The following is a 23,172-nucleotide window of genomic DNA, read 5'->3' as shown; positions in this document are numbered from 1 at the left end:
TGCGCACCCGTTGAATCTGTGTGTGTGTGCCGTGCTGTGTTATTGAGCAAGTGTGTGTGTGTCTGTGTGTGTGTGTGCACGTGGAGGGGAAGGAGGTGTCGTCTGCATCCTGCAAATTCCTGCTCTAGATGGCTGGTTATCAGACGCTCTAACATACAGGCATCAGCCTTTTTTTAGTCTAGTGTGCCAAGTTACCACTAAGACTATTATTATTATTATTATTAATATTAATATTATTATTGCTATCATTATTATTATTAGAATCATCACTACGACCACATTGTGTTGAAGCCAGCGTGACACATAATTCAATATATTTCTGGAGCTTTGTGCGCTCTCTTCTAAAAAGAGTGCCAAAGATGTACGTCTTCTTCATGAAAATGGTGGGGTTGTCTCGAACACTGCTGATGCCTTTGCAGAACATTTCTGTTTGCTATATGGTGTGAAATATGCTTCGAGTAACCTTCCTTCCCAATCTGGCACAGTGTGTACGCTATCAGTCAATGAAAACCTTGTTTTCAAGTGTATGAAGTGCCTTAAACCTTCCCGTTCTGGTGGTGTTGATGGTATTTCTTCCGCAGAGCTTAACCCTTTGAGACGCTGTCTACACAATTGTGCACAGCAGGAGAGTGCATCAATAGCAAAAGCACTGATGAAAGTAATGGTATTTAAAATGTGCTTCATACATCTTGAAACATTTATTATTAGAATTGTGCTGCAATTTTGAATAACGTGCTTTTAGCAAAAGGTGTGGGAAGGTAAATGGCTGGGTGTTTTTACTCTGTGTCAGTATGTTGTATGTAGCGGGTTCACTTCTTTCATTGTTTTTTACAATATCGTGCACCAGGCATAATTTTCAAATGGCTGGATAAGTGCTTTTCAAGCTTTTCAAAATACAAAATAGTACATGTTCTCATATTTTGTGTTCCTGAAGCGAGTTTTCACATGGAGTTGAAATTTTGTAAACTTGACAAAATTCGCTAATCAATTGAAAATTCTTAATATTTTCTGCAGCTGTACGCTTTCTACGATTCTGAAAATGCAAGAGATTGGGTGAAAGCAACTTTTCAATCAACGGGATAAAGTGGCATCTGAAAGGGTCAAGACGTATGGAAGCATACTTGTTCCATGTCCTCACAAACACCTTCAATAGTTCCCTAAAGTTTAGTACCTTTTCTAGCACTCGGAAGGTAGCATGGGTATTGCCCATGCACAAATCAGGTGCTAGATGTGCAGTTTCTAACTGCCGACCTATATCTATCCTCTGCAGTGTGTCAAAAGTGTTTGAATCGATATTGGATTCCTTGCTTTCTGTTAGGGCTAAGAGCATTTTAATAAATGGACAGCATGACTTTGTGTGCCGACAATTTAAAACTATTTGAGACTGTGAACAGTGTTCACCACTGCATCGACTTCCAAAAAGACATTTTTTCACTCTCAAGCTGGTGCAGAAACAATAAGTACTTCTAAATGTTTCCAATACTATGGCATTAAGTTATATGCAGAAAACGCACTATGTGAAATTTCGATACACCCTATGTGATGCTCCACTCCCTATGGTCACGATATGAAAGATCTTGGTGTGTACTTCGACAAAAGGCTAAGCTTCTCTTCACATATATAATTACACAACATGCCCTTCGCGCTCTTGGAATTGCATGCCGTATATTGCATGATTTTCACTCGCCTATTGTGTTTCTGAAATTCTGCTGTGTGCCGCCAACTACTAGAGCATGCCTCTGTAGGAGGGGGTGCAACCAGCGTCCTTAGAATTTAAACTATTACTATTTGCCCTATAAAAAGGGACAGTGAAGCCTAAAATGACACTTGACATTGGCCATATTTTTTGCAATATGCCTGAGAATATTGGGATTTCCCATCAATTTTACCCTTCCTACATCACATAGTGAACAACTTGAAAACAACACTGTTGCGCAGAGCGATGAGGGGACCGGATTTGAGCAATAAAACAACACACCTTTTCGCAAACTATGAACTGGTTTATTTTTCTGCAAATGAAGCGTACATAAAGCCTACACGCATGCACAGGAGTTCTCTTCCTGGTCTACCTACACCCTCTATTGTCCGTGATTATGCGAATCTCTTTATTGCTGAGTGAAATAGATGGGGCGCTGACACATGGGCCTTGTGGGTCCATCTTGATGTTGTATGCTTCCGCGACTTCTCTTTTCCTTTGGTTCCTACTTTTCAGCAGAATCATTGTCTTGTGATAATCACCAGTTGATAGTTTGTGCTCAGGTGCCGTGTGTTGTTTTCTCGCTCAAGTCCTGTCCCTTCGTCGCTCTTCACAACAGTGTTTAGTATGTCGAACCAACTAGCCCACTGCACAATTTTCCTGAACCTGAAAACAATGGTGAACCAAAGCCTGTGAGAAACAATGAAGTGTTCTGTCGTGACATACAGATTTATGCATGCTCACTTTGCTAAAGATACAATTTTAGCCAATGTTAATGAAGAGCAACACTTTTGGAGTTCACTTAAATAATGTCTGTGATGCATAGTGACAGTAGGAGGCACTGGAGGCGCTACTGTGGAAATATGTCAACGTATTGAGCCTATTCCTGTTTAATATATGGATAAATGCTGTCATAAAGAGTTGGAGAAACTGCACAATATATATATATATATATATATATATATATATATATATATATATATATATATATATATATATATATATATATCAAAACGTTTATTTAAAAGAAAAAAATGCAGAAAGCGAGTGCATTCTTTTTTCTTTTAAATAAACAATAGAATGTTTTACATCGCGTGTAATAATGGTGCTGTGATAAAGTGTACACGCTGAGCTTAATGTTTTAGAAAAGCTCAAGGAAAGGCTCCAGAATAGGTATGATGGGCAGGTGACCTTATATTTGGCTCCCTTCATAGTGAAGTCTAGACGCATCACCTCAGCCACACTTAGTAAAATCTGTGGGCTCGTACTGCCCATGCCATTACTGCACAAGTTGCCTTAGTGCTCCCAGTCTTGACAGGTAACACTTAAGCACTCTCTAATGCACATGTTCGTTCCAAAGCTACAGTTGCTAACTAAAGTAGCTCCCACACGCGACCCTGTAACTCTAGACCTAACTGCAGAAACGTATGCAGTACTACAAGTCTGGCATGGAGTCCACCTGACATGTGCAGAACTTCAAATTCTGTATAGGCAACAGATAACTGGTAACCTGTTAGAGTAACAAAATGGATGCCAAGGAAAATTCACCCAAAGCCTTAGGCAGGAAAATGAGATGTTGTGATGAGATAAGTAAAGAACAATCGCATTTGATTGACTGACTCAAAGCTGGCAGGCGTATCGCATTTGACATGATTGAAACGAGCTGCAGCATGGATGGTAACTGTGGCAGCCTTTACAATGTCGCGCTCTCTGAATTACACTTACGTGCATCTATATACAGACCGCGATGTATGCTGCAGCGACCAACTGTTTTTATTCAAGAAAGCCAAGTTTGTGGTTCAGCACACCCGCTGGCAAACTCACTGATGAGTCAACTCCCTCAGATCATCCCATGAGTCTGAGTGAGCCCAGCTGAGCAGTATTTTGGCGAGTTTGAGCCCGAGTGAGCTCGGCTGAGTAGTGTTCTTATGAGTTCAAGTGAGCAGCTAAGTATAATTTTGGCGAGTCTAAATAGTGAGTTCCGATTATTTTGCCAACATATATATGGTCCATGTACTTTCGTAATTCTGGTACGACACTTGCGCATAGGTTGGAAATTAAGCTTCTCGCCACGCGACTACTGCAGAAATGATCACAGGGCTAGAGAAGACCGATATGCCTTAATGATGTAGCGTGCCGCGCAGGATCCATATGTGCAGCGAGCCAGTGGATGGGTGCGTGTTTGGGAAATTAGGGGGTTTCGACCCATCCACAGATAATTTCCATAATACCTTTCTCTATATATAGTGTATTAATGCGATAGCGATTTTTGGACACCCTAGACGAATTTTCGCCATAACCCTGATGTTCGGTTTAAAGTGTGACAAAGGGTATGTTCGATTCGCCTGCACCACTGCGAACCAGTTCACGGCGGTTCACGAGAAGTGTAGAATGTGTGCAGCTCGATTCCGGAGGTGCAGGCCCAGCGAAACACTCGAAACGAATGCAAAGGTGCAGACACGGTTTAGGCGTTATGCTATGTCAGACTAATGTGCATGGAGTGCGTAAGTTTGAGAGGTCCTCAACTGCAGGTATGATCGGTTTCTGGGGCGTAAATAGACACCACAGTCGCGTAGACACATCAGATGTGCGTAAGCGGGGTTTTGACGGTGCTCGCGCCCGTGTGCTGCGTCGTCTGCTACGTCGCTGCTTCGCACCTATATGCCTGCACCAAGTCGGCACCGACAGTGGAGCGGGTGCAGCAAAATCATGAACCAGCCTTGCACCTTTCCTGCACCTTTTGAAACAAACGTCGTGGTTCTGCGGGCGCCATTGCTGCACCGCTTAAACGAATGGCAGGGTGCAGCAACTCGCGAACTAGTTCAAGTGGTGCAGGCGAATCGAACGTAGCCAAAAATTACAGTGCCCCGTTGCATCCCACATGCTGGGGTTAATTGCGTCGAATGAAAGGGTGCGACGGTGAGCCGAGAAGGATGGCAGCTTTATGCGCGCTGTCTATGTCCCGTGATCAAGCGCGCGCTAGGGTAGGAGAGCGCGCGCAATTGCCCGGCCGTGCCCGTGCATATGGCTGTCCGCGCGCAGCAGAGTACATACACGGCTTGTGCGTGCCACATATTAACATTTTTTAAAAGTAATTTGCGGCCGGTGTAAAGGCGGCAAGCCGACGTGGCTGCTGGTTTCATGAGTGATGGAAGTAGCGTTATCTAAATTTCGGACGAAACTTAGAAAACAGTGACTTAAACAGTGACTTCCTTAGAGGGGCCAAAATTTTGGGGCGCATGAGCGGCACGTACAGTAGAATTCAGTGTTCCATTGTAAAAAAATGTTTGATGTAACAAAGTAGAGTGCTGAGGGTTACGTCTTTGTTACATCAAGGTTCAACAAAAATTAAGCGCTGGAAATCAGCGCTGGACGCATATGCAACTCCTTACTCCACTCTGAAAACATTGAGAAAACATTTAAAAGAAACACTCTGTACATTTGTATAAATCCCTACCTGCAGATATTCCTCTGGTTTAGCCTAATTATGTGCTGCCTACTTAACTTACGCAGCACACGTATCATTGCGAAATTTGATTTTAGAAAAAGCATTGAGTTATTTAATTTTGCGAACAGAAAAAAAAATTTCAGCTTCCACTACAGCGCACTTCCTATAGGCAAAAGACATTCACGAGACCATTAATTGACAAGTTAGTAGAACAGGCAGAGTTGAATCCAAATCAAAGGGCCGTATTGGCTATTAAATACCTACAATGTTCAGGGAACGTACTGTTTCCATGAGTGGTTTACTCATGCAGTAAAATGTACTGCCCCTACACCTTGTAATAAGAAGCGCATGCATCGACACATAGCCGGTGACACTCTTGCTCATTTTCTCATCACAGAGGTAGATGTGGCACATGAACCTATATGGTCACACAAATCAACGTGACCAAATACTGCGGAGACATGGCAACGAATTCTTTGTTTACCTTGTACACCACAAGTGCGAGGTTTACGCATTCATTTGACTTCATGAAACACTATTTATACTACAGGCTTTTTTTTTATATAGTGCGGTGAAGCGCTCGACAAAACTGCACATATTAATATATGGTCTGTTTGATATTAACTCGAGATGCAAACGTTTGTGCAGGCAGGCGACCAAGCTTTTCATTCACGCAGCGCACCAAAAGAGCGTCGTATATGCATTGATCTGGTTTCATGACATCGTACTTTTGTCACTAGCGTTACGGCAATGCTTGTTTATAGTGCTGCGAAGCACGACGGAACTGCACATTATTATACGGTGTGCTCGAAATTCGCTCGAGATGCAAACGTTTGTGCAGGCAGGAAATGGATGATTTAATTCACGTAGCACAACACGAGAGCGTACTCTATGCAGTCCTTTGATTTCATAAAACTCTATTTCCGCCACAGGCTTCGCAGCAATGCTTGTGGAGAGGGCTGTGAAGCTCGACGCAGCTGTAACAACATCCCACGGTCCACCCGATTTTTACCGAGTTTGTTTTAAAGGGCCCCCCACAGGCTACATAAAAAATGTTGGTTATTTGCTGAAAGTTGTTACGGGCCCTCTAAAAAGTGTTCTACCGCAAGAATGTTTCAAATTTGTTCATTAACAGCAGAGAGAGAATGATTGAAGTGTCGCGAACACATGATTTCAGGAGGCGAGCGTCGCCGCCTATATAAACGTTCTCTCGACTTTCCCCGTATCGCCTGTGTAAGCGAAGTTCCTTCACTGCGTTCTCCCATACCGGAGCCGAGGGATCGCGCGGCGGGTATAGACATTTCCAACGATAACCTCAAACCAGCGACTCGGGCGCCGGCACTTGTCTCCTGGCAACGAGAGCAGTAGTCCTCTAGGCTGTTGCACGGGCGAATTACTTAGTTAGGTGCTGTATAGCGTGTGCGATACGGGCACTGTATTGGGCTCATTAGTGAATTTTGGAATGTCGTTTAAGAACAGTTTTTCAACAGGGCATCACTGCGCTGTTTACGGTTGTAGCAACAATCAAAAGAAGAGGAATGCTGCAAGAAAACAGCTGTGCGGCAAGCACAACGTGGTGCAGGAGGAGTGCGGCTGCAACATTTATTTGTTACATAGGTTTCCAGCTGATGCGGATTTAAAGAGGCAGTGGATCGCAGCAGTGAATAGAAAAGATTTCGTCCCTTCGTCATCGTCACGCGTCTGTTCTATGCATTTTGTTGACGGTAAGCGCAGCGATCAAAACCCCGTGCCTATGCTTCGCCTCGGATACGAGAGAAAGGTAAAGCCTGTTGACATGGGTGCCGAAACGTCTCCTGATACAAAATTATTTGTTACAGGTGCTTAAAGGACGACGACGTCTAGTAAAGTACGACAGTGAACAGCCAAAGAAAAAGGTATAATGAGACTTCTTATCGACCGAAACGTAATTGGTGGCGCTTTTTCAGAGGACTGCCGAGAACCTACCACCGACCTCGCTGGCATGTAGCCTCCATCTCGACACGGGGGATACCAATTTTCTGGAAGACGCTTCCGGGGAAAAGGTACGACTCTTTTTTTTTTCTTTTTTTCTGGTCCACGAGAGCTGTGCAATGCCCGAAACACCGTAATTGAGCGAGGTAACGTTTTCTTATCGCGCGCTTACAGGATGACGCCTCCAGCGAAGGTCTGCGTCTGCTCCGTGCTGCCGCTTCTATGAAGGTATGCATCCTCGAAGTTCAAGAGAACACATTGCTCTTAAGAGGGAAAGCTACTTTCGTGCTAGTGACTAGCGCAGAGCTTCTGCGAATAAACCAATGTATGGGTTAGCGTTTTAAGAGAACGATCTCTTCGCTACGTTGCAGTGTGTTCGCGCGTTTACAACTGTATTTCCTATCTCCAGAGAGCTAGCTGCGACACGGAGGCGGTGACTAAAAAGCTGCCGCTCACCCAACCGTGCCGATGGCTGATAAGATAATTGCGCAGTTGTAGTTATCGCGCAGGTACTGCGGGCGTACACTGCACTTAGGTGCGTACGACACAGCAGGCTTCGCTGGCGACGAGGTATCACTCACAAATCACTGCCCTCACCACTGCTGTTCAGCGCTTCCATATATTATTTAGCATTATCAGGGACCTTCCCTGTCCTTTGGATGTTTGCATGTCTTTTATTGCACGCACACACACACACACAGTGTGTATGTCACGTCTAAATATACTTGTTTCAGGAACAAGATGAAAATGCTGCAATCGCTGCTGCCAAGGCCATCGTACAGCTTTATCCCATAAAGGTGGGCACACGTGTGCGTATTTAGCACTAAATTTGCTATATTTGCAACTGCAGCACCACGTTCAAGTGGGAGCACTGCAATTAAAAGCACTCTTTTTTGTTTTACTACAGAATCATGAGGCACTTCACGCTGCTCCTTCTGGGGAGCAGGACGCCAGCAGGGAGCAGCAAGACACAGGCAGTAATTCTGGGGAGCAGGACACTGGCAGTGAGCAGCAAGACTTGCAGCACACAGGTGGTGAACAGTCAAAATCGAACAGTCGAAATGCTGCAGCACTGGTATGTCTATTTAATTATTTATTCAAGTACCCTCAAGGCTGCGAAGAGCTACAGGGAGTAGTGGGAGTTTGTAAAACAGTAGAAAAGTAAAGAAAAGCAGATAAACAGTATTTATTTATTTGTGATACCCTCAAGATACATAATTGTACATTGCAGAGGGGAGGGGCGAGAATACATTCCAAGAGTAAAAAATACAGGATTAGTTCTAGGAATTCACAGAAAAGTAACGAAGCAGGTGCACTTTATTACAAAATTTCTACAATTGCACATTTGAAGAATGCAGGGGCTGCAATGTAGGCAGGTCATTCCAGTTAATGCTGGTCCCAAAGACGAGTGCCGACCGCAATCACCTGCCATATGCAATCTTTATAACCTTCAGCAAAATTAACATATCTGCCTTCGTAGAACGGTCAAGTACACTACACATAACAGTGTCAGGAGGTCAGGCATGTAAGCAACTGTGGTCAGAAAGCATTCTGAAAATGCACGATTATGATTACTTGTGGCAAGATGTATGTTTACATTGTAGGAATGGCAAAACTAAATGGGAAGTGCAGGCATATATTGTTTCAAAATGTGAGCAAGGGCCACAATAGGCTGATCAGTTAGGTGCTTGTTTTTTGTTTTTTGCATACCATGGATGTCTTAAAGTAGTCATTGCTGTTTATTTGTGTGCGTAAGTGGTTGCGAAACAAAACAATTTACACAAACTCTGAAGCTGTTGCTTCACACAATCCATATTTCAGAGTGTTGCTTGGTTCGGTGATGCTTACAGCAATGTGCCCACTGGGAGGGAGTGCACAGGATGGGCTATCTGCATTTCTCAGTCTTTGTGCGAGTTGTGATTGTGGTGCCAGCACATGACTGTCCACCGAGCTTAAGCTTGCACTCTGTGTTTCCTTTAAGAATAGTTAACCTTGTAGCTGTGTCCATTGTTCTAAGGGAACACACAAGTGCACGGCCAGCAGTTTTGAGAGTGCTCCAGCTCTGGTAGGATCAAGCAGCGCCTAAGTACTGTATAGGCACAAAGTATGGAGCTAAAGAAGCCTGTTTTATAAACTGCAGGCACACACTGCCAAGCTTGCTACGGCGGTGAATTCGATGCTGGCATAAAAATGTATTGCTTCTTCTAAACACGGGCCAAGCTGTACTTCTAGGCATAAGCAAACAGCACATGCAGATTTTGCTGTGCCAGGAACAAGCTTTTGCACCTTGCCTTCTACGCCAGGTGCAAAACAAACATGCTTGCGTACAAGTGTGAAGTGTCTATAATCTGCAGATGCATAATAGTGTGATATCCACTGAGAGTAAAATCTGCATCGTAGCAAAACCTATTCTATGGTGACAAATATCCTTATATTTTGGAGTTGATGCTTACTTATTTCATTTATTTATTGATATTGTGAATCCCATCACGGATTGTAACAGGAAGGGCTGTACGTGATACATAGGAACATGGTATAAGGTGTTACATACTAAATCTTATACAATAAAGAATTTGGGCATATAACAATTTGATTACATGATTATACAAGGGAATAACAAGAACGAAGATGATATGACAACAATAATTATAGTTGCAGAAACCAGTTACAGGGTCAGTATTGAGGTAGTAACAGTCACGCAACAATCAAGGTTACAATAATGCCAACAAGAAATATATTGCATCATTGCCGTAATTATATTCAAGCACAAACACTGTTAAAATAACAAGGCAACAAGGAACTACGTAAATAATGAAAAGAATTATTGCTGCTATACGTATAGTTGATCCGTAATCAGGGTACCAAACGTATCTAAGGATGAGCTGTCAGTGTTAAGATTATTCCATTCGCGTGTCGCCCTTGAAAAAAATGAGTATTTGAAAATATCAGCGCGGAATTAAAATTCGCTTAATGTGTGTGTGAGTTTATGACGAGTTAATCTATTTGAGGACGTTGATATGTATTTCATAATAGGCAGTTTGAGTTGATTGTGTATTAACTGATACATGATTTTTAGTCTAGCCAGCTTGGCTCTGTTATCCGTGGTTAGAAGTTCTGCCCATTTCAGCAATGCTGTTGGTGAGACTTGTGGTGGAATGTTTATTATATATGTATCTCAGCTCTTTTCGCTGTACCCCTTCAAGTTTTTTAATCATCTTGTTAGTAAACGGGAACCAAACGGTGTTGGCGTACTCTAGAACCGGTCTTATAAGTGTTTTATATGCGAGTAACTTTGTTTCAGATGGTGCTAGTTTAAGGCGTCTGTTAATGAAGAATAGCAGTCTTATTGCGGTTGATGTGATATTGTTAACGTGAGAATCCCACCTGAAGTCAGATGTTAGTGTCACGCCAAGGTACTTAAGCTCATGAACAGATGCAAGAGGAATGTTCAGGGTGTACTGGAAGGCTGATGTGCTTTTTTTCTGGTTATCGATAATAGAACGGACTTTTTTAGATTGATATCCATCTGCCAGTACTTACTTATGTGCTTCATACTAACCATGTACTCAACATAATGAGCCTGCAGGGTTCTGAATGCTTATGTACTTTTGCCCACAGGTGCAAATGTGCGACCGATGGACACAGTGGGAGGACAATTCATATGAAGACCACACATATGTCCAGCACCTCCCCATTGGGTTCAAAGGGAGATCATTTGCTGAATCGCTATCAAGTGACGACATCTTATTTTACACTGGTCAATCCCAGACCGTGTTTGAGAGACTCGTAAGAGCAGTTTCAGTCCTGGCAAAGAGGCCAAGTGTTCTAACACGTCATCATCATCATCATCAGCCTGATTACGCCCACTGCAGGGCAAAGGCCTCTCCCATACTTCTCCAACTACCCCGGTCATGTACTAATTGTGGCCATGTTGACCCTCCAAACTTCCTAATCTCATCTGCCCACCTAACTTTCTGTCGCCCCCTGCTACGCTTCCCTTCCCTCGGAATCCAGTCCGTAACCCTTAATGACCATCGGTTATCTTCCCTCCTCATTACATGTCCTGCCCATGCCCATTTCTTTTTCTTGATTTCAACTAAGATGTCATTAACGCGCGTTTGTTCCCTCACCCAATCTGCTCTTTTCTTATCCCTTAACGTTACACCTATCATTTTTCTTTCCATAGCTCGTTGCGTCGTCCTCAATTTAAGTAGAACCCTTTTCGTAAGCCTCCAGGTTTCTGCCCCGTACGTGAGTACTGGTAAGACACAGCTGTTATACACTTTTCTCTTGAGGGATAATGGCAACCTGCTGTTCATGATCTGCGAATGCCTGCCAAACGCACCCCAGCCCATTCTTATTCTTCTGATTATTTCACTCTCATGATCTGGATCAGCAGTCACTACCTGTCCTAAGTAGATGTATTCTCTTACCACTTCCAGTGCCTCGCTACCTATCGTAAACTGCTGTTCCCTTCCGAGACTGTTAAACATTACTTTAGTTTTCTGCAGATTCATTTTTAGTCCCACCCTTCTGCTCTGCCTCTCCAGATCAGTGAGCATGCATTGCAGTTGGTCCCCTGAGTTACTAAGCAAGGCAATATCATCAGCGAAGCGCAAGTTACTAAGGTATTCTCCATTTACTCTTATCCCCAATTCTTCCCAATCCAGGTCTCTGAATACCTCCTGTAAACACGCTGTGAATAGCATTGGAGAGATCGTATCTCCCTGCCTGACGCCTTTCTTTATTGGGATTTTGTTGCTTTCTTTATGGAGGAGTACAGTGGCTGTGGAGCCGCTATAGATATCTTTCAGTATTTTTACATACGGCTCGTCTACACCCTGATTCCGCAATGCCTCCATGACTGCTGAGGTTTCGACTGAATCAAACGCTTTCTCGTAATCAATGAAAGCTATATATAATGGTTGGTTATATTCCGCACATTTCTCTATCACCTGATTTCTCTATCACCTGATTGAGAATTTTAGCTTTCTGTAACACGTGCTGACCAGTTATTACTGTGCCTCATGAGGCTTCGCCTTGGGCTATTGTATGGACACCTTGCACGGATTTTTCAAATCTCTGTGTCAAGTGTTAGCAACCACGTGTCATACATACTCAGCCTGCTCTGCAAGATCATGAAGAAGGTTGTAATCTGGCTGCCGAAATCCCACATTCAAAACAGCATGCCAGATTCCTTCATTGAAAATAAGCATGACGACACCACATGCATTCTTGACTGCACAGAGGTGTTTTTGCAGCGCCCCAAAAAGCTAATGGCCAGGGCACAAACATTCAGCAGCTACAAAGCACACAACACCGTGAAGTTTCTTGTAGCAATTGCCCTAAATGGGTTTATAATGTTTGTGTCCAAAGCTTATGGAGGGCGTGCCTCGGACAAATTTATTACCAACAGCAGTGGCATCAGCGACTACCTGGTACATGGCGATGTTGTCATGGCAGACAGGGCTTTCGCCCTCACAGATGAGATGGAACTACAAGGCGTTCGATTGAACACACCGGCATTTACGAAAGGTATGGGGCTCTTATTTATCATTGTTGTGGTGCTGTTAATTAGAGCTCTAGTGCTTTGCTGGGTGGAATGAAGCGGTGTTAGTAAAAGTGCAAAGCATTGCGGTTTAAGGTGGGGCCTAACAAAGATGGCGCAGAAAGCTAGGAGCATGTTTTCTTTGCTTCAGGGTCCTTTATCGTCTGAGACTGCAAGTACTGTACCTTATAATGATAAGCTGACCTGCCATTTTTTCAGAACTCTTGACGTGAATGGTTACAGCTTTAATACTATATATATGCATGTGTTTACTAGAATTGCACGAAGCAGCTGCAGCCTTAGTGCACAAGGAAACTGAAGCTTACCTATGTATTATAATGTGTGTCGCTTGTTTTGTACCTCTTACATGCTATATTGTGCTGTTTAAGGTTTTAGTAAAAATATGTCAAGAAATTTATTTTTAGCTTTCTGTATTGGCACAATATGTAACACCACAATAACAGCATGTGGTATTTTGGTACCAGTACACATGCCACTAAATTTTAAGAAAATAGGACAAAGCCTTGAATATAGTGTAATGGATTCCATGCGCTTAAGTAATCACTAGAGCCTGGACCTTCAGGAAGAATTCATATTTTTTCCCCGCCGTCTCTACCCTGCCTACTTAGCTAATATACAGATTAAGGGTGTGGCACCATTTTATTCAAACATTTAGAAGACCTATAAGTTCCTCGTTAGATTTTTCTGCATATTTTAGCTTTGACACCTAAAATGCCTTTTTTGTGCTTCATCATGGCATAGTTTCATTTAAGCTGTTGACCTGGATGCAGACTAGAACCACTTGTTTATTTGAAGAGTAATGATGAAACATCACTTCATAAGCACAGCAAGCAGAACGTGTTTAGTTTTCTCAGTGAATTGATGCTGCATGGCATGTATGTGAAAACAGCGACAGTGTGGCATCCACATTGCTGAGACTAAGAAGTTCTAGCCTCTTGCCCGACAGCATTTTAAAGATGAGCTTAGGGTTTTGTAGAAAGGAGCAGTGAAAGTCGACTTCGAAGCTAGGCTACATGTGCTACCTTGAAGGAAAGATGGACTGTTTACTTATTACTTTAGAGACAATGAATAAAGAGAAAATCAGACATCCACCCGTTCGTAGCAATCGCTATAAAGGAAACCCATACAGGTTCCTTGAAAGAAAAGCCTCATAGTTGAAGAAAAATTCGTCCCGGACCAGGACGAATTTTTCTTCAACTATGAGGCTTTTCTTTCGAGGAACCCGTATGGGTTTCCTTTGTAGCAATTGCTACGAACAGGTGGATGCCTGACTTTCCCTTTATTCATTACTTCTCTCCACCTTGTGGGTTTCCGCAGAACTACTACCTCAAATACTTTAGAGACACTATGCGGAGAGAAGGAAACAATAGTAGGTCTTCCTCATGCTTCTGAGTCTGTGGGCCCCTTTCTGCAAGATCACTCGTGCATAAAAATGAGCGCATGTATAAAACTATCATACACTGATTCTAAAAAAATTGAGAACACTGATCCTTGGGCATGCTGCATAAGTGCTAACTTCTGCATTACAATTTCAGGAAAACCACAACTGAGTGACAAAGAGGTGACGAGCACAAGACGCATTGCATCTGTTCGAATTCATGTCGAGCGTGCAATAAACAGGATTAAGACTTACAGGATCTTTAAGCAAGCACTTCCCATATGGTCGAAGAAAAGCATTAGCAACATGGTATTTGTATGCGCAGGACTCTGCAACATGAAGTCCGAATTGATCAAGAAGCCAAGTGCTTAGGAAAATAAACAGACTTGCTTGCATTTGTTTTATGTTATACCTTTGCATCCTATTCTTGTACTCGGTGGTGCAGCTAAAGTGTTGAATGAGATAGAAGAGCACAGTGGAAGTGGATTGCAAATCTCCATGGCTGTATCATTTGCAACATTTCCTATGCCCCATGCTCTTTTTCAAGTACTCCAGTGCAGTATTAAAAAGTACTTACACTCATATTTACTTATTTGGCATGGTTTTAAACTTGACAAATTGTTGAGTACTCGTTAGGTATATCTAGACTTCCATCATTGTGCATGTCTACCATGCGTGGAAGCAATTCAGCAAAGTAAAATTTCTTTAGCCGTGGCATATTTTTGGCTATGTAGGCAGGGTCAAAAGGGACATTAATGAGCACATCACTTTGAGCGCTCCATACATAAAAAAAGCAAAGTGGCTTCTCAGTGCACAGCAACTGAAGTTGCACCTGACTGTAATAGCCATTTGGCCCATTTTCAGCTAGGAACAATGTCCCGTCCTGGCTCAGCCTGACATCATACTTTCCGTGCCCAATTAGCTGTGTGATGTCATGCACATATGGGCATTTTATTTCAACAGTGGCATTTGGATTGTCAATCATGCCATCAGGGCTAGCCGAAAGCCACGGAAGCTTTTCGTGTACTGACGTACCCACTTCTCTAACTAAAAAACCTGTTTTTTTCGAGAATTGGGACTCGGGCAACTGGCTCCATTTGTTTTCCATGTTTTGTGGCTGCATTGCCAGAGAACACTGGGCAAAGCATTCTTGTTGCAGCTTTTTTTCCTGCGGTTGTTTCCTTTTTTGGCACTTTGGCCACATTTGACGCAGTCAGGCGCAGTCTGCGAGAAACCATCCACAGCTCGGAAGACTGGTTGGCAGTCTTCAAGCTGAGAGTAGCAGCAGCTTCTGTAGATAAGGCTACATACTTATCATAAAACGCACAGCACAATGCACAGCCATTTGGAGCATTGTCCCCTGTGTGGTCACCATGCGTGTTGCGGTCCACGAGAATATCCGCTGCAAGATGCTGTTGCCGTGGAGGCACGTTCATTGTTTCGTATAGGAGTGTACCTGCATGAAAACAATGAAAGATAATGGTACTACGTAACCAACCAACGTCATCCCGTCAATACCACTACACTAACTAGTGAGTTAGGCAAATGTGCCATGCTGTGCAGATTAACAAGCAGCAATACAAAGGAATGACAAATTTTTAGGTTATTTCATTTTATCAAGGATATCGCACAACAGCGTTGAAAATTTCTTGCAGAGCCACAGCTTCCTGATGTACAAATTTGATTTTCCAATAAGGTACGCTACTATAAGGTAGTGGTTGTTTGAACAGCTCTATGCTTCATTTCCAAGTTATTGCTGCCCTTTAAAGACCGAAATTGTAGCTGCACTTGTCCATGCAGTGCACTCAATTACAAGATGACCATTTCAAATTATATATTCCAGTCATCACACAAGGGCCATTAAACTCGTCTATCCAAAATAGTGTTCTCAGCAAAACAGAAACGTTGTATGACACAGCACACAACACATATTCAATACCTCTTTTGCTTTAACAAAACTTCTGGAGCACTGAGATAGCAAGTTTCCTCCTCTGCATCAAAAATGTAATCCCCGCTTAGTACAAGCTATCTTATGATGAAGGCGGTAAATTGCAGACGCATTGCAGTGCTTCATCCAGACACTGGGCTTTTATCGCTGCTTGCGGAACAAAAAACATTTCAGCTATCCACATTCTCTCATCATAGTCGCGTTTACAATAAACACCTGCAATTACAAAATGTAAATACTTTTATGGTAAGTACGAGTATAAGTGCACAGCAAGCACCTAACAATTTATAAACAGATTAATACTTTCATATCACTGCTGATCACATAATTTGGCTGAAGGCAAAATTTTTGTCCATGCCTATCCTATATAAAACCAAAGGGCTGCCATTCATGTACTCATTAAATTCCCACTAGTAGTGCATCATATGACAGTAGTGTAGCATCTGAAATACGTACCAGGAATGGTGAAAAGGTCGGGAAATGGCGACTCTTCATGCAGCTTTCGTATGTCTTCTTCTGTTGGTGGCACGAACGTTGGTCTTGAACACCCCGCAGGCTGAGGATCTACAGTGCCTTGCTCCAGATGAAAGTCTATATCTTCAAGCACAGCAGGCTGAACATTTCGCTTTGTGCCTGAGTTCTAGGCTGCTGTTTGGTCAGTGCACGTCTTGGTTGTCAACCCTTGACAAACTGCCATATCAATTTTCCATAAAATGGCTCCAACGTGGCTGCAGACTTTACCTCGGCCAGCCATACATGTGCAGCCAGCTGTGATTACCTCCGCACTTTTTTTTGCACAAACCCATGCAGTACGGGGAGTGCCACTCAGAGCTTGCGATGGAGACACTTCCCCTTTCCCATGGCTGAGCTCTAGGTCAATGCAGTGGACGAACAGTTTTCCAACCCGTCCACTCTGGAAATAGTTGTACGACTCCAGTGATCTGTAACTCCTTACAGCCTGCAGGTCGCATGCCTTGGAATTCAATAGATAAAAAATTATATCGGGGGCTCTCACAGCAGGCCACTCTCGCATGTCGTCTAGCCATCTCTTCACCAGGTCAGGATGGTCATAACTGCGGCCATCTAGAAATAAAGCCAGAACAACAAAATGAAGCTTAAGATAGGTTTGCTGGTGTTCTTAGATGGATAACGATTTGCATTCATTAATTGCACATGACAAATGGTGAAAAATGATGAAGGCAATAACAGCAACGACAGGCTACAACTATGTCATAAATCATGACTTACTGCTTGCAACTCTAATGCTGTCGCACAGGCGCTTTGAACGGCGATTTTATTCTATCCAGATCCACACATTCACGAACCATCTATCGCGTTTGAGCCTCTCGATCACGATTGTAGGCTGTCGCCTACCTCCCCTAATAAAGCTGTGAGCTCAACCAACGCGATCCGGAACGTTGCACCGTACGGCAGCAATTCGACGCCGGCAAGAGAGAAAAATCTGACGGCAGATCTCGGTCTCATGCTGGAGCAGATCGCTGGGAGTCAAAAGCGAGCTTTCGTTCATTAGCTTCAATAAACCACCGATTTTGAATGCGTCCAAAAACAGGCGAATCACGACGTCGTAACGGTAGACCGAACTGATCTCATGAAAAACAGCGAGCGCTCGCCTTGGAATTAAGGCGCTATTGCAGTTCAAGATTTACCAGAGCCAGCGCAAAACTTCAGCACCACCGGCCGGCTATACAGCGTTGAAGTAGCGGCATTTGGCTATCTGCCCTGGCGCAATGTTGAATTTGCAAGGACACCTAGTGGGAGCATGCCATTTCATCGTGCTTGCTTTGAGAATTGTCAATACGACGCTGTCGTGAACATCAAAGCGGTGAAATAAATCGGGAACATAGTGAGTGGTCTTACCTCCCAAGTTAACGAGTTCCTTAGACGCACCAGCGCAAGGCGTCGCCGACTGTGCAGATGACGGCGCCATCCGGAGCGTGAGCACGCACGTAGAGCGCGCACGGTACGTGCACCCACACCAGAACACGCGAAGCACTGGCGGTGCTAGCCTTTGTGTCAGTGATCTAGGCCCAGGAGATGCACAAATTAATCAAGCCAACGTTTCCGCAAGGCTTACATAGAACGAAAACGAGAGGTATTAGACACACGTTACGTTGAGTGTGCGCGGCTGGACTGAAAGCCTGGAGAGCCAACAGCCCAAGATGGCGTCGCCGTCAGACGTCGCTAGCGGCGCAGTATGGCGGAGCCCAAGCGGGCTTCAGTGGATAGGTGTATACCCTACCGTCTTCTTTTTTCACCGTCACCGGTGACGGCGTCGCGCGAGCTCTTGCGCTTGTCTCGTTTCCTATAGCGGACGGTAATGCGCGCTCTACACGAGAACACGTGATTAGGGGTAAAAGTCAGTGCCCCAGCACTGAGGCAAGCACGAGAGGATGAAAGAGCATGATCGCAGTGCTGGAACACGGTAGAAAATGACATACAGTTTCGTTCTCTGTGCGCGTGCAAACGTCGGAAAAAGGAGACGAAACAGAAATTCATCTCTTGCTACAGTGCGAAGTAAAACAAAAGCACCCAGACATTCGGTTTGTATTTTTCATTATTTCTCTAAACTTTAATTAGTCCACTGAAGCAACAGATTCAACAAATAACTGATGCTGCCTTGAATAATTGTCTAAATCACGTGTCACTCTGAGTGACATCACAGCACTGCCATGTACGTAGGCGCACTTGTGCGATTGACGTCAACTGTCCGGCTAGGAACGCACGGCCGCCGTGAGGAGAAGGCAATATGGCTTGAAATTTAAGCTCTTGCTACAGCACATAGGGATGTAATATACTTAGCAGACGCGATCGATCGTTAGCGCGCATTGTACGCACTGCACTTGTCGACTCCAAATGCACAGACCGTATGAGGGACCCTTTAAGGCGAAGGCTTCAGATCGCTATACTTCAAGGCCGCTTTCCGAGGTTTCTCTATGTTTCAAGGTCGCTCGTGCTACTGCTCGCACGTTTGTCGTCTTCTTCCACATCACTGCCACACTGATGCCGCTAATCATGCCAAACCAAAGGCATGGTTAATCGGAGTGCCCGCAACACTGCTCACGCGTTCGTTGTCGTCTTCCACATTGATACCACTAATCATGCAAAAACGAAAGGTACAGTTAATGTGGAGTTAATTAAGGCACTCAAACCCACAGCCTTTGGTGTTAATTAAGCCAAAGTTGATTAATGTGCAGCAAATTAAGGTAGTTTTACTTAACACTTTAACTGCATTGTGGGTTACCGGTGGCTCGATCGCATCAGAGCCTGTGCTCCTCCTATGCAGCAGCAAAGCTACAGGCGTTCATCTGCTTGCTGCTGCGATAACTTTATGACACTTGAACTCAGAGGTATGATTTTTGTTACGTGAGGTTATAGATAGCCAGTACAATACTTGTCTGATGTTAAATGCTGTGACCCACTGGCAATCCACGATGCACTCAATGAAAACGTTTTTATACTGTGTGCGGCGTGACCCACCAGTGACCCACATGCAAGAATTCTCGCTCTTGTGTTGCCGTCTGAGGTTTGAAATTGCAACTAATATATATTTTTATTGCATTGGACATGGGGTGGCACATTTGTTTAAGAGAGTGGAGTAGTGGCACATTTCTCAGTTGGGTTGCTTGCAAACTTTTTGCCGCAGTTTTTGAAGTATGTGCTGTTGGAATAAGTACCTGCATTTTTCTTGCTACTCCCAGACTTTTCAGCGTGTCTAATAGATCCTCATGCTCTTACGGATGCAAAAAAAAACTCACTATGCAGAGGAAACAAATGAACTTAGTTTTGGGCCAGAAGAATGCACCAGCAACTTCGCGATCACCAGCTGATGAGTCAAGTGCTTCAGTGTTAGATGTTCAGCACTGGACAGACAGTGAAATCAGTGAAAAAGATAGTGTTTAAGAACCATCACAGACCTCAGCCAGCACGTCGAATGGAGAGTCGGGCCTGACTGATGATTCTGAGGCGAATGATTCAGGATACGATGCTCTTTCTCTCAGCCCATCTCTAGAGAAATGGACACCAGCAACAACCACTTCGCCTAGTGTGACACCGCACTCTAGGCCGCCCACTATCATTCAGTTGCCATCTAGCCATTATGCCCCATGTTTATGTTGACTGTTTATTACGGATGACATTTGGCAAATGATGGTCAATGAAACAAACAGGCTCACACAACAAGTGTTGAAGTCAACTACTCCCAAATCTAAATCACGGTTGATAAATTGGACAAGAACGAATGCCAAAGAAATGAAAGCATTTATTCAAATACTGATTTGTATTGGTCTCCTCCGTCTTCCTACTCCCAGATCTAAATCACAGTTGAAGAATTGGGTGGAAACCAATCTCCAACAAACGAAAGCATTTGTTGGAATACCAACTTGTATTGATCTCGTCCATATTCCTACTCTGAGTCACTACTGGGCAAAAAGTAACTTGTATGGTGTTGAATTCATTCGTCAAAATATGAGCCATGACCGCCTTTTCCCTACTTTTGAGGTTCTGGCATTTTGCGAACAATTAACTGGTTGCAGAGTTGCAGGATCATGTCTCTGAGATCCAGCCTCTGGTAGAGGAATTGAACCAAAATTTTTGCCACAGTGCTTGAACCGGGAAAGGAGGTTGTAATAGATGAAGCAATAGTGCCATGGAATGGCCGACTTTCGTTCGTACAGAGTCAGGCTGTTCAAGGCATGTACCAAAGACGGTTGCAGGCTAAAGGTTGATGTATATGCCGGAAAGTGTGACTGACAAGTTGGCATTGGACATGCCGAAGATGTATGTTTGAAACTCATGCAAAATTACAAGGGAGTCGTGTGCCCGCTGTACGTAGACTACGTCTACATGAGCTTGCCGCTCACTCTTCGCCTTCTAAAGGAAGACGCCTTCATTTGTGGCACAGTTCGCTCAGTGAGGAAAGGACTGCCAAAAGATGTCACTAAAGTAAAGGCTGCAAATGGCAGTGTTACGGGACTTCAGTCCAAAAATGGAGTGAAGGCACTGAAGTGGATGGACAAGAGGCCTGTTCTGATACTCACATCTGTCGCCAAATATAAAGCAACTTTGGTGGACAGTGGGAAGAAAACAACGGACGGCGCACCAATCATGAAACCTCAGGCTGTTCTCGATTACAATGCAGCAAAAAAGGGCGTCGACTATACTGACCAAATGACGTTATACCACAACTGCCTTAGAAAAGGACTCAAGTGGTACAGAAAGGTAGCTGTTGAGTTGCTTCTTGGAAGTGCCATCGTAAATGTATGGAACATTCGTGGCATGCTTCAAGCAAACTCTACGCCAATTATAAAATTTCGAGATGAACTGGCTCATTCACTGTTCAGCCCTCGTCAAGACAACATCAAATAAACTCGTGGGAGGAGTGTCCACATGCTAAAAAAAACTGGCACATCGGCACACGACACTCAGCGGCACTGCACTGGTTGCTATGCGGTCAACAGTACCAGCAATAGCCCAAACACTATGGTGAGAGTGAGAAAAGTGACCACTTTCTGTGGATAATGCCCTGGCAAGCCATTCATCTGTTTGTTGCTTTAATTCTGAGCACAAGTAACCCGAGAGGCAAGCTAGCTTCAACTGTAAAATGAGTAGGGTGGAAACTTCAAAACATGGTTAATGTTCCTACTAAATTTTAGCCTTTCTCTAACTAATAAATATTTCTAACACAGGAACTGACTTCTTGTCTTTTCTAGTGGCAAGCACTTTGTAGTTCAACATAGGTTTCTAGCATCTTGAATTCATTGAAGAGCTACAGAATGTATTAAGGAAAGGTAAAAATACACAATGTTGTGCCTAATGTGATCAAGGCACATGTACAAGAAACTATAGTTATTTGTTCGATGAGGACAGTAATGTGCTTTAGCAAGTTAAAAATTTGTTACTAACGTGCCCATATTCACATCTTAACAGATTTAACAATGTTTCCACCAGGTGGAGAACCTTGATCTACAGTGCTTTTATCATCCTGAAAAAGGTTGGTGTTCCTATTATAACATGTGTACTTAAAAAGCTCAATCTCTCAGGATTTAATGTTGTTTTACTTGACATAAGCTTACGAGGCTTACAGATTACGTGCTCATATCTCAATGTAAACACCCACTTCCTTTTCAATGATTTTTATTTCTGTCAGCAAATTTCGTCAGAGAAGTGCAAATGCGTTTTTTATTCTTTCATACTTGGTGCTTGCTAGCCTGCTGCGATTGTGAAGTAAAGCTTCAAGAGGACAGCTGCCTGAATACCTTGTTTTTCTGCATGCAGTATTAGACTTGAATGCAAGCCTTTTTGAGCTTTGAAAATTTTTTAATGGTTTTGTTCCGTTGGGTTATTAACAGAAAATGTTGAAACCTTACTGTACATTAGAAACTTTATTCTATAGCCTGTTTATTTTTACAATAGTGATTGTTCTACAAGTGATCAACATCAGCTAAACCAGGGAGGCCTCTGGCTGCAGCCAGTGTTTCAACAAGAGGGCTAGTTGACAAAGATGAGCTTGTTACAACATTGACTCCAGCCCAAAACATTCCTTATTCAACATCACTATTTGCATCTTCCTGTGAATCTGTTTGTTGCTCCAACTCCAATACACAAAGATGAGCGGAATGCATCAGCTTACTTGTAGAGCTACTCAATGAACTGCCGCATAAGTTACCCACCTAACAAAACACACGTCATTCTTTAGTAAACCAAAGAAAAATAACAAAATATCCCGATACTAATAAAACAACCAACTTGCACAAAGGAAAGCAGTTTATGCGCTAAATATCCACTCAGGCTAATAGATAAGTTGTTTTACAGATTTTACAGGTCATGAATAAATGCTAAAGGAAGTCAAACAAGGCAACTACACAAGAACATTGCGTCTTCTTACAAACCATAACAATTACATTGGACGATTCATTTCTCTCAGTGAGCATGTCAATCAGACAATCACATAGGCAGCCACAGCAAGTATTCAAGGTATTCATGCATAAATCAAGTTGTCGAACACACAAGCTTCCTTCATGTTCTGCATGCGAGATTTGCACTTTGGCAAACAATAATTCTATTGGACATGATGAACCACAAAGCCATACAATAGAAATGAGAAAATACAGATAAAATGACAGGAGCACAGCGTAGAATCTTA

The 23,172-nt window shown here is 43.3% G+C and overlaps 1 protein-coding gene across 1 annotated transcript; it reads left to right on the top strand.

Moving 5' to 3' along the window:
• The first annotated feature begins 7,290 nt into the window (after positions 1-7,290).
• On the top strand, positions 7,291-14,439 carry LOC126535635 (uncharacterized). The gene is made up of 4 exons (XM_050182443.3): positions 7,291-7,308; positions 8,023-8,190; positions 12,128-12,650; positions 14,220-14,439. Exons 1-4 carry the CDS (start codon positions 7,291-7,293, stop codon positions 14,432-14,434), a joined length of 924 nt encoding a protein of 307 aa, XP_050038400.3. The 3' UTR covers positions 14,435-14,439.
• The last annotated feature ends 8,733 nt before the right edge of the window (positions 14,440-23,172 follow it).

Source organism: Dermacentor andersoni, chromosome 7, assembly GCF_023375885.2.
Source record: "Dermacentor andersoni chromosome 7, qqDerAnde1_hic_scaffold, whole genome shotgun sequence".
In the NCBI taxonomy this organism is placed as follows: Eukaryota; Metazoa; Arthropoda; class Arachnida; order Ixodida; family Ixodidae; genus Dermacentor; species Dermacentor andersoni.
This window is presented reverse-complemented; position numbering and strand designations above follow the sequence as displayed.

Excerpts from the sequence above, each read along its gene's own strand:
- LOC126535635 (XM_050182443.3), top strand. Across the intron at positions 8,191-12,127 it reads GTCGAAATGCTGCAGCACTG|TTATTACTGTGCCTCATGAG; the intron begins GTATGTCTATTT and ends CGTGCTGACCAG. Across the intron at positions 12,651-14,219 it reads CACACCGGCATTTACGAAAG|GAAAACCACAACTGAGTGAC; the intron begins GTATGGGGCTCT and ends TTACAATTTCAG.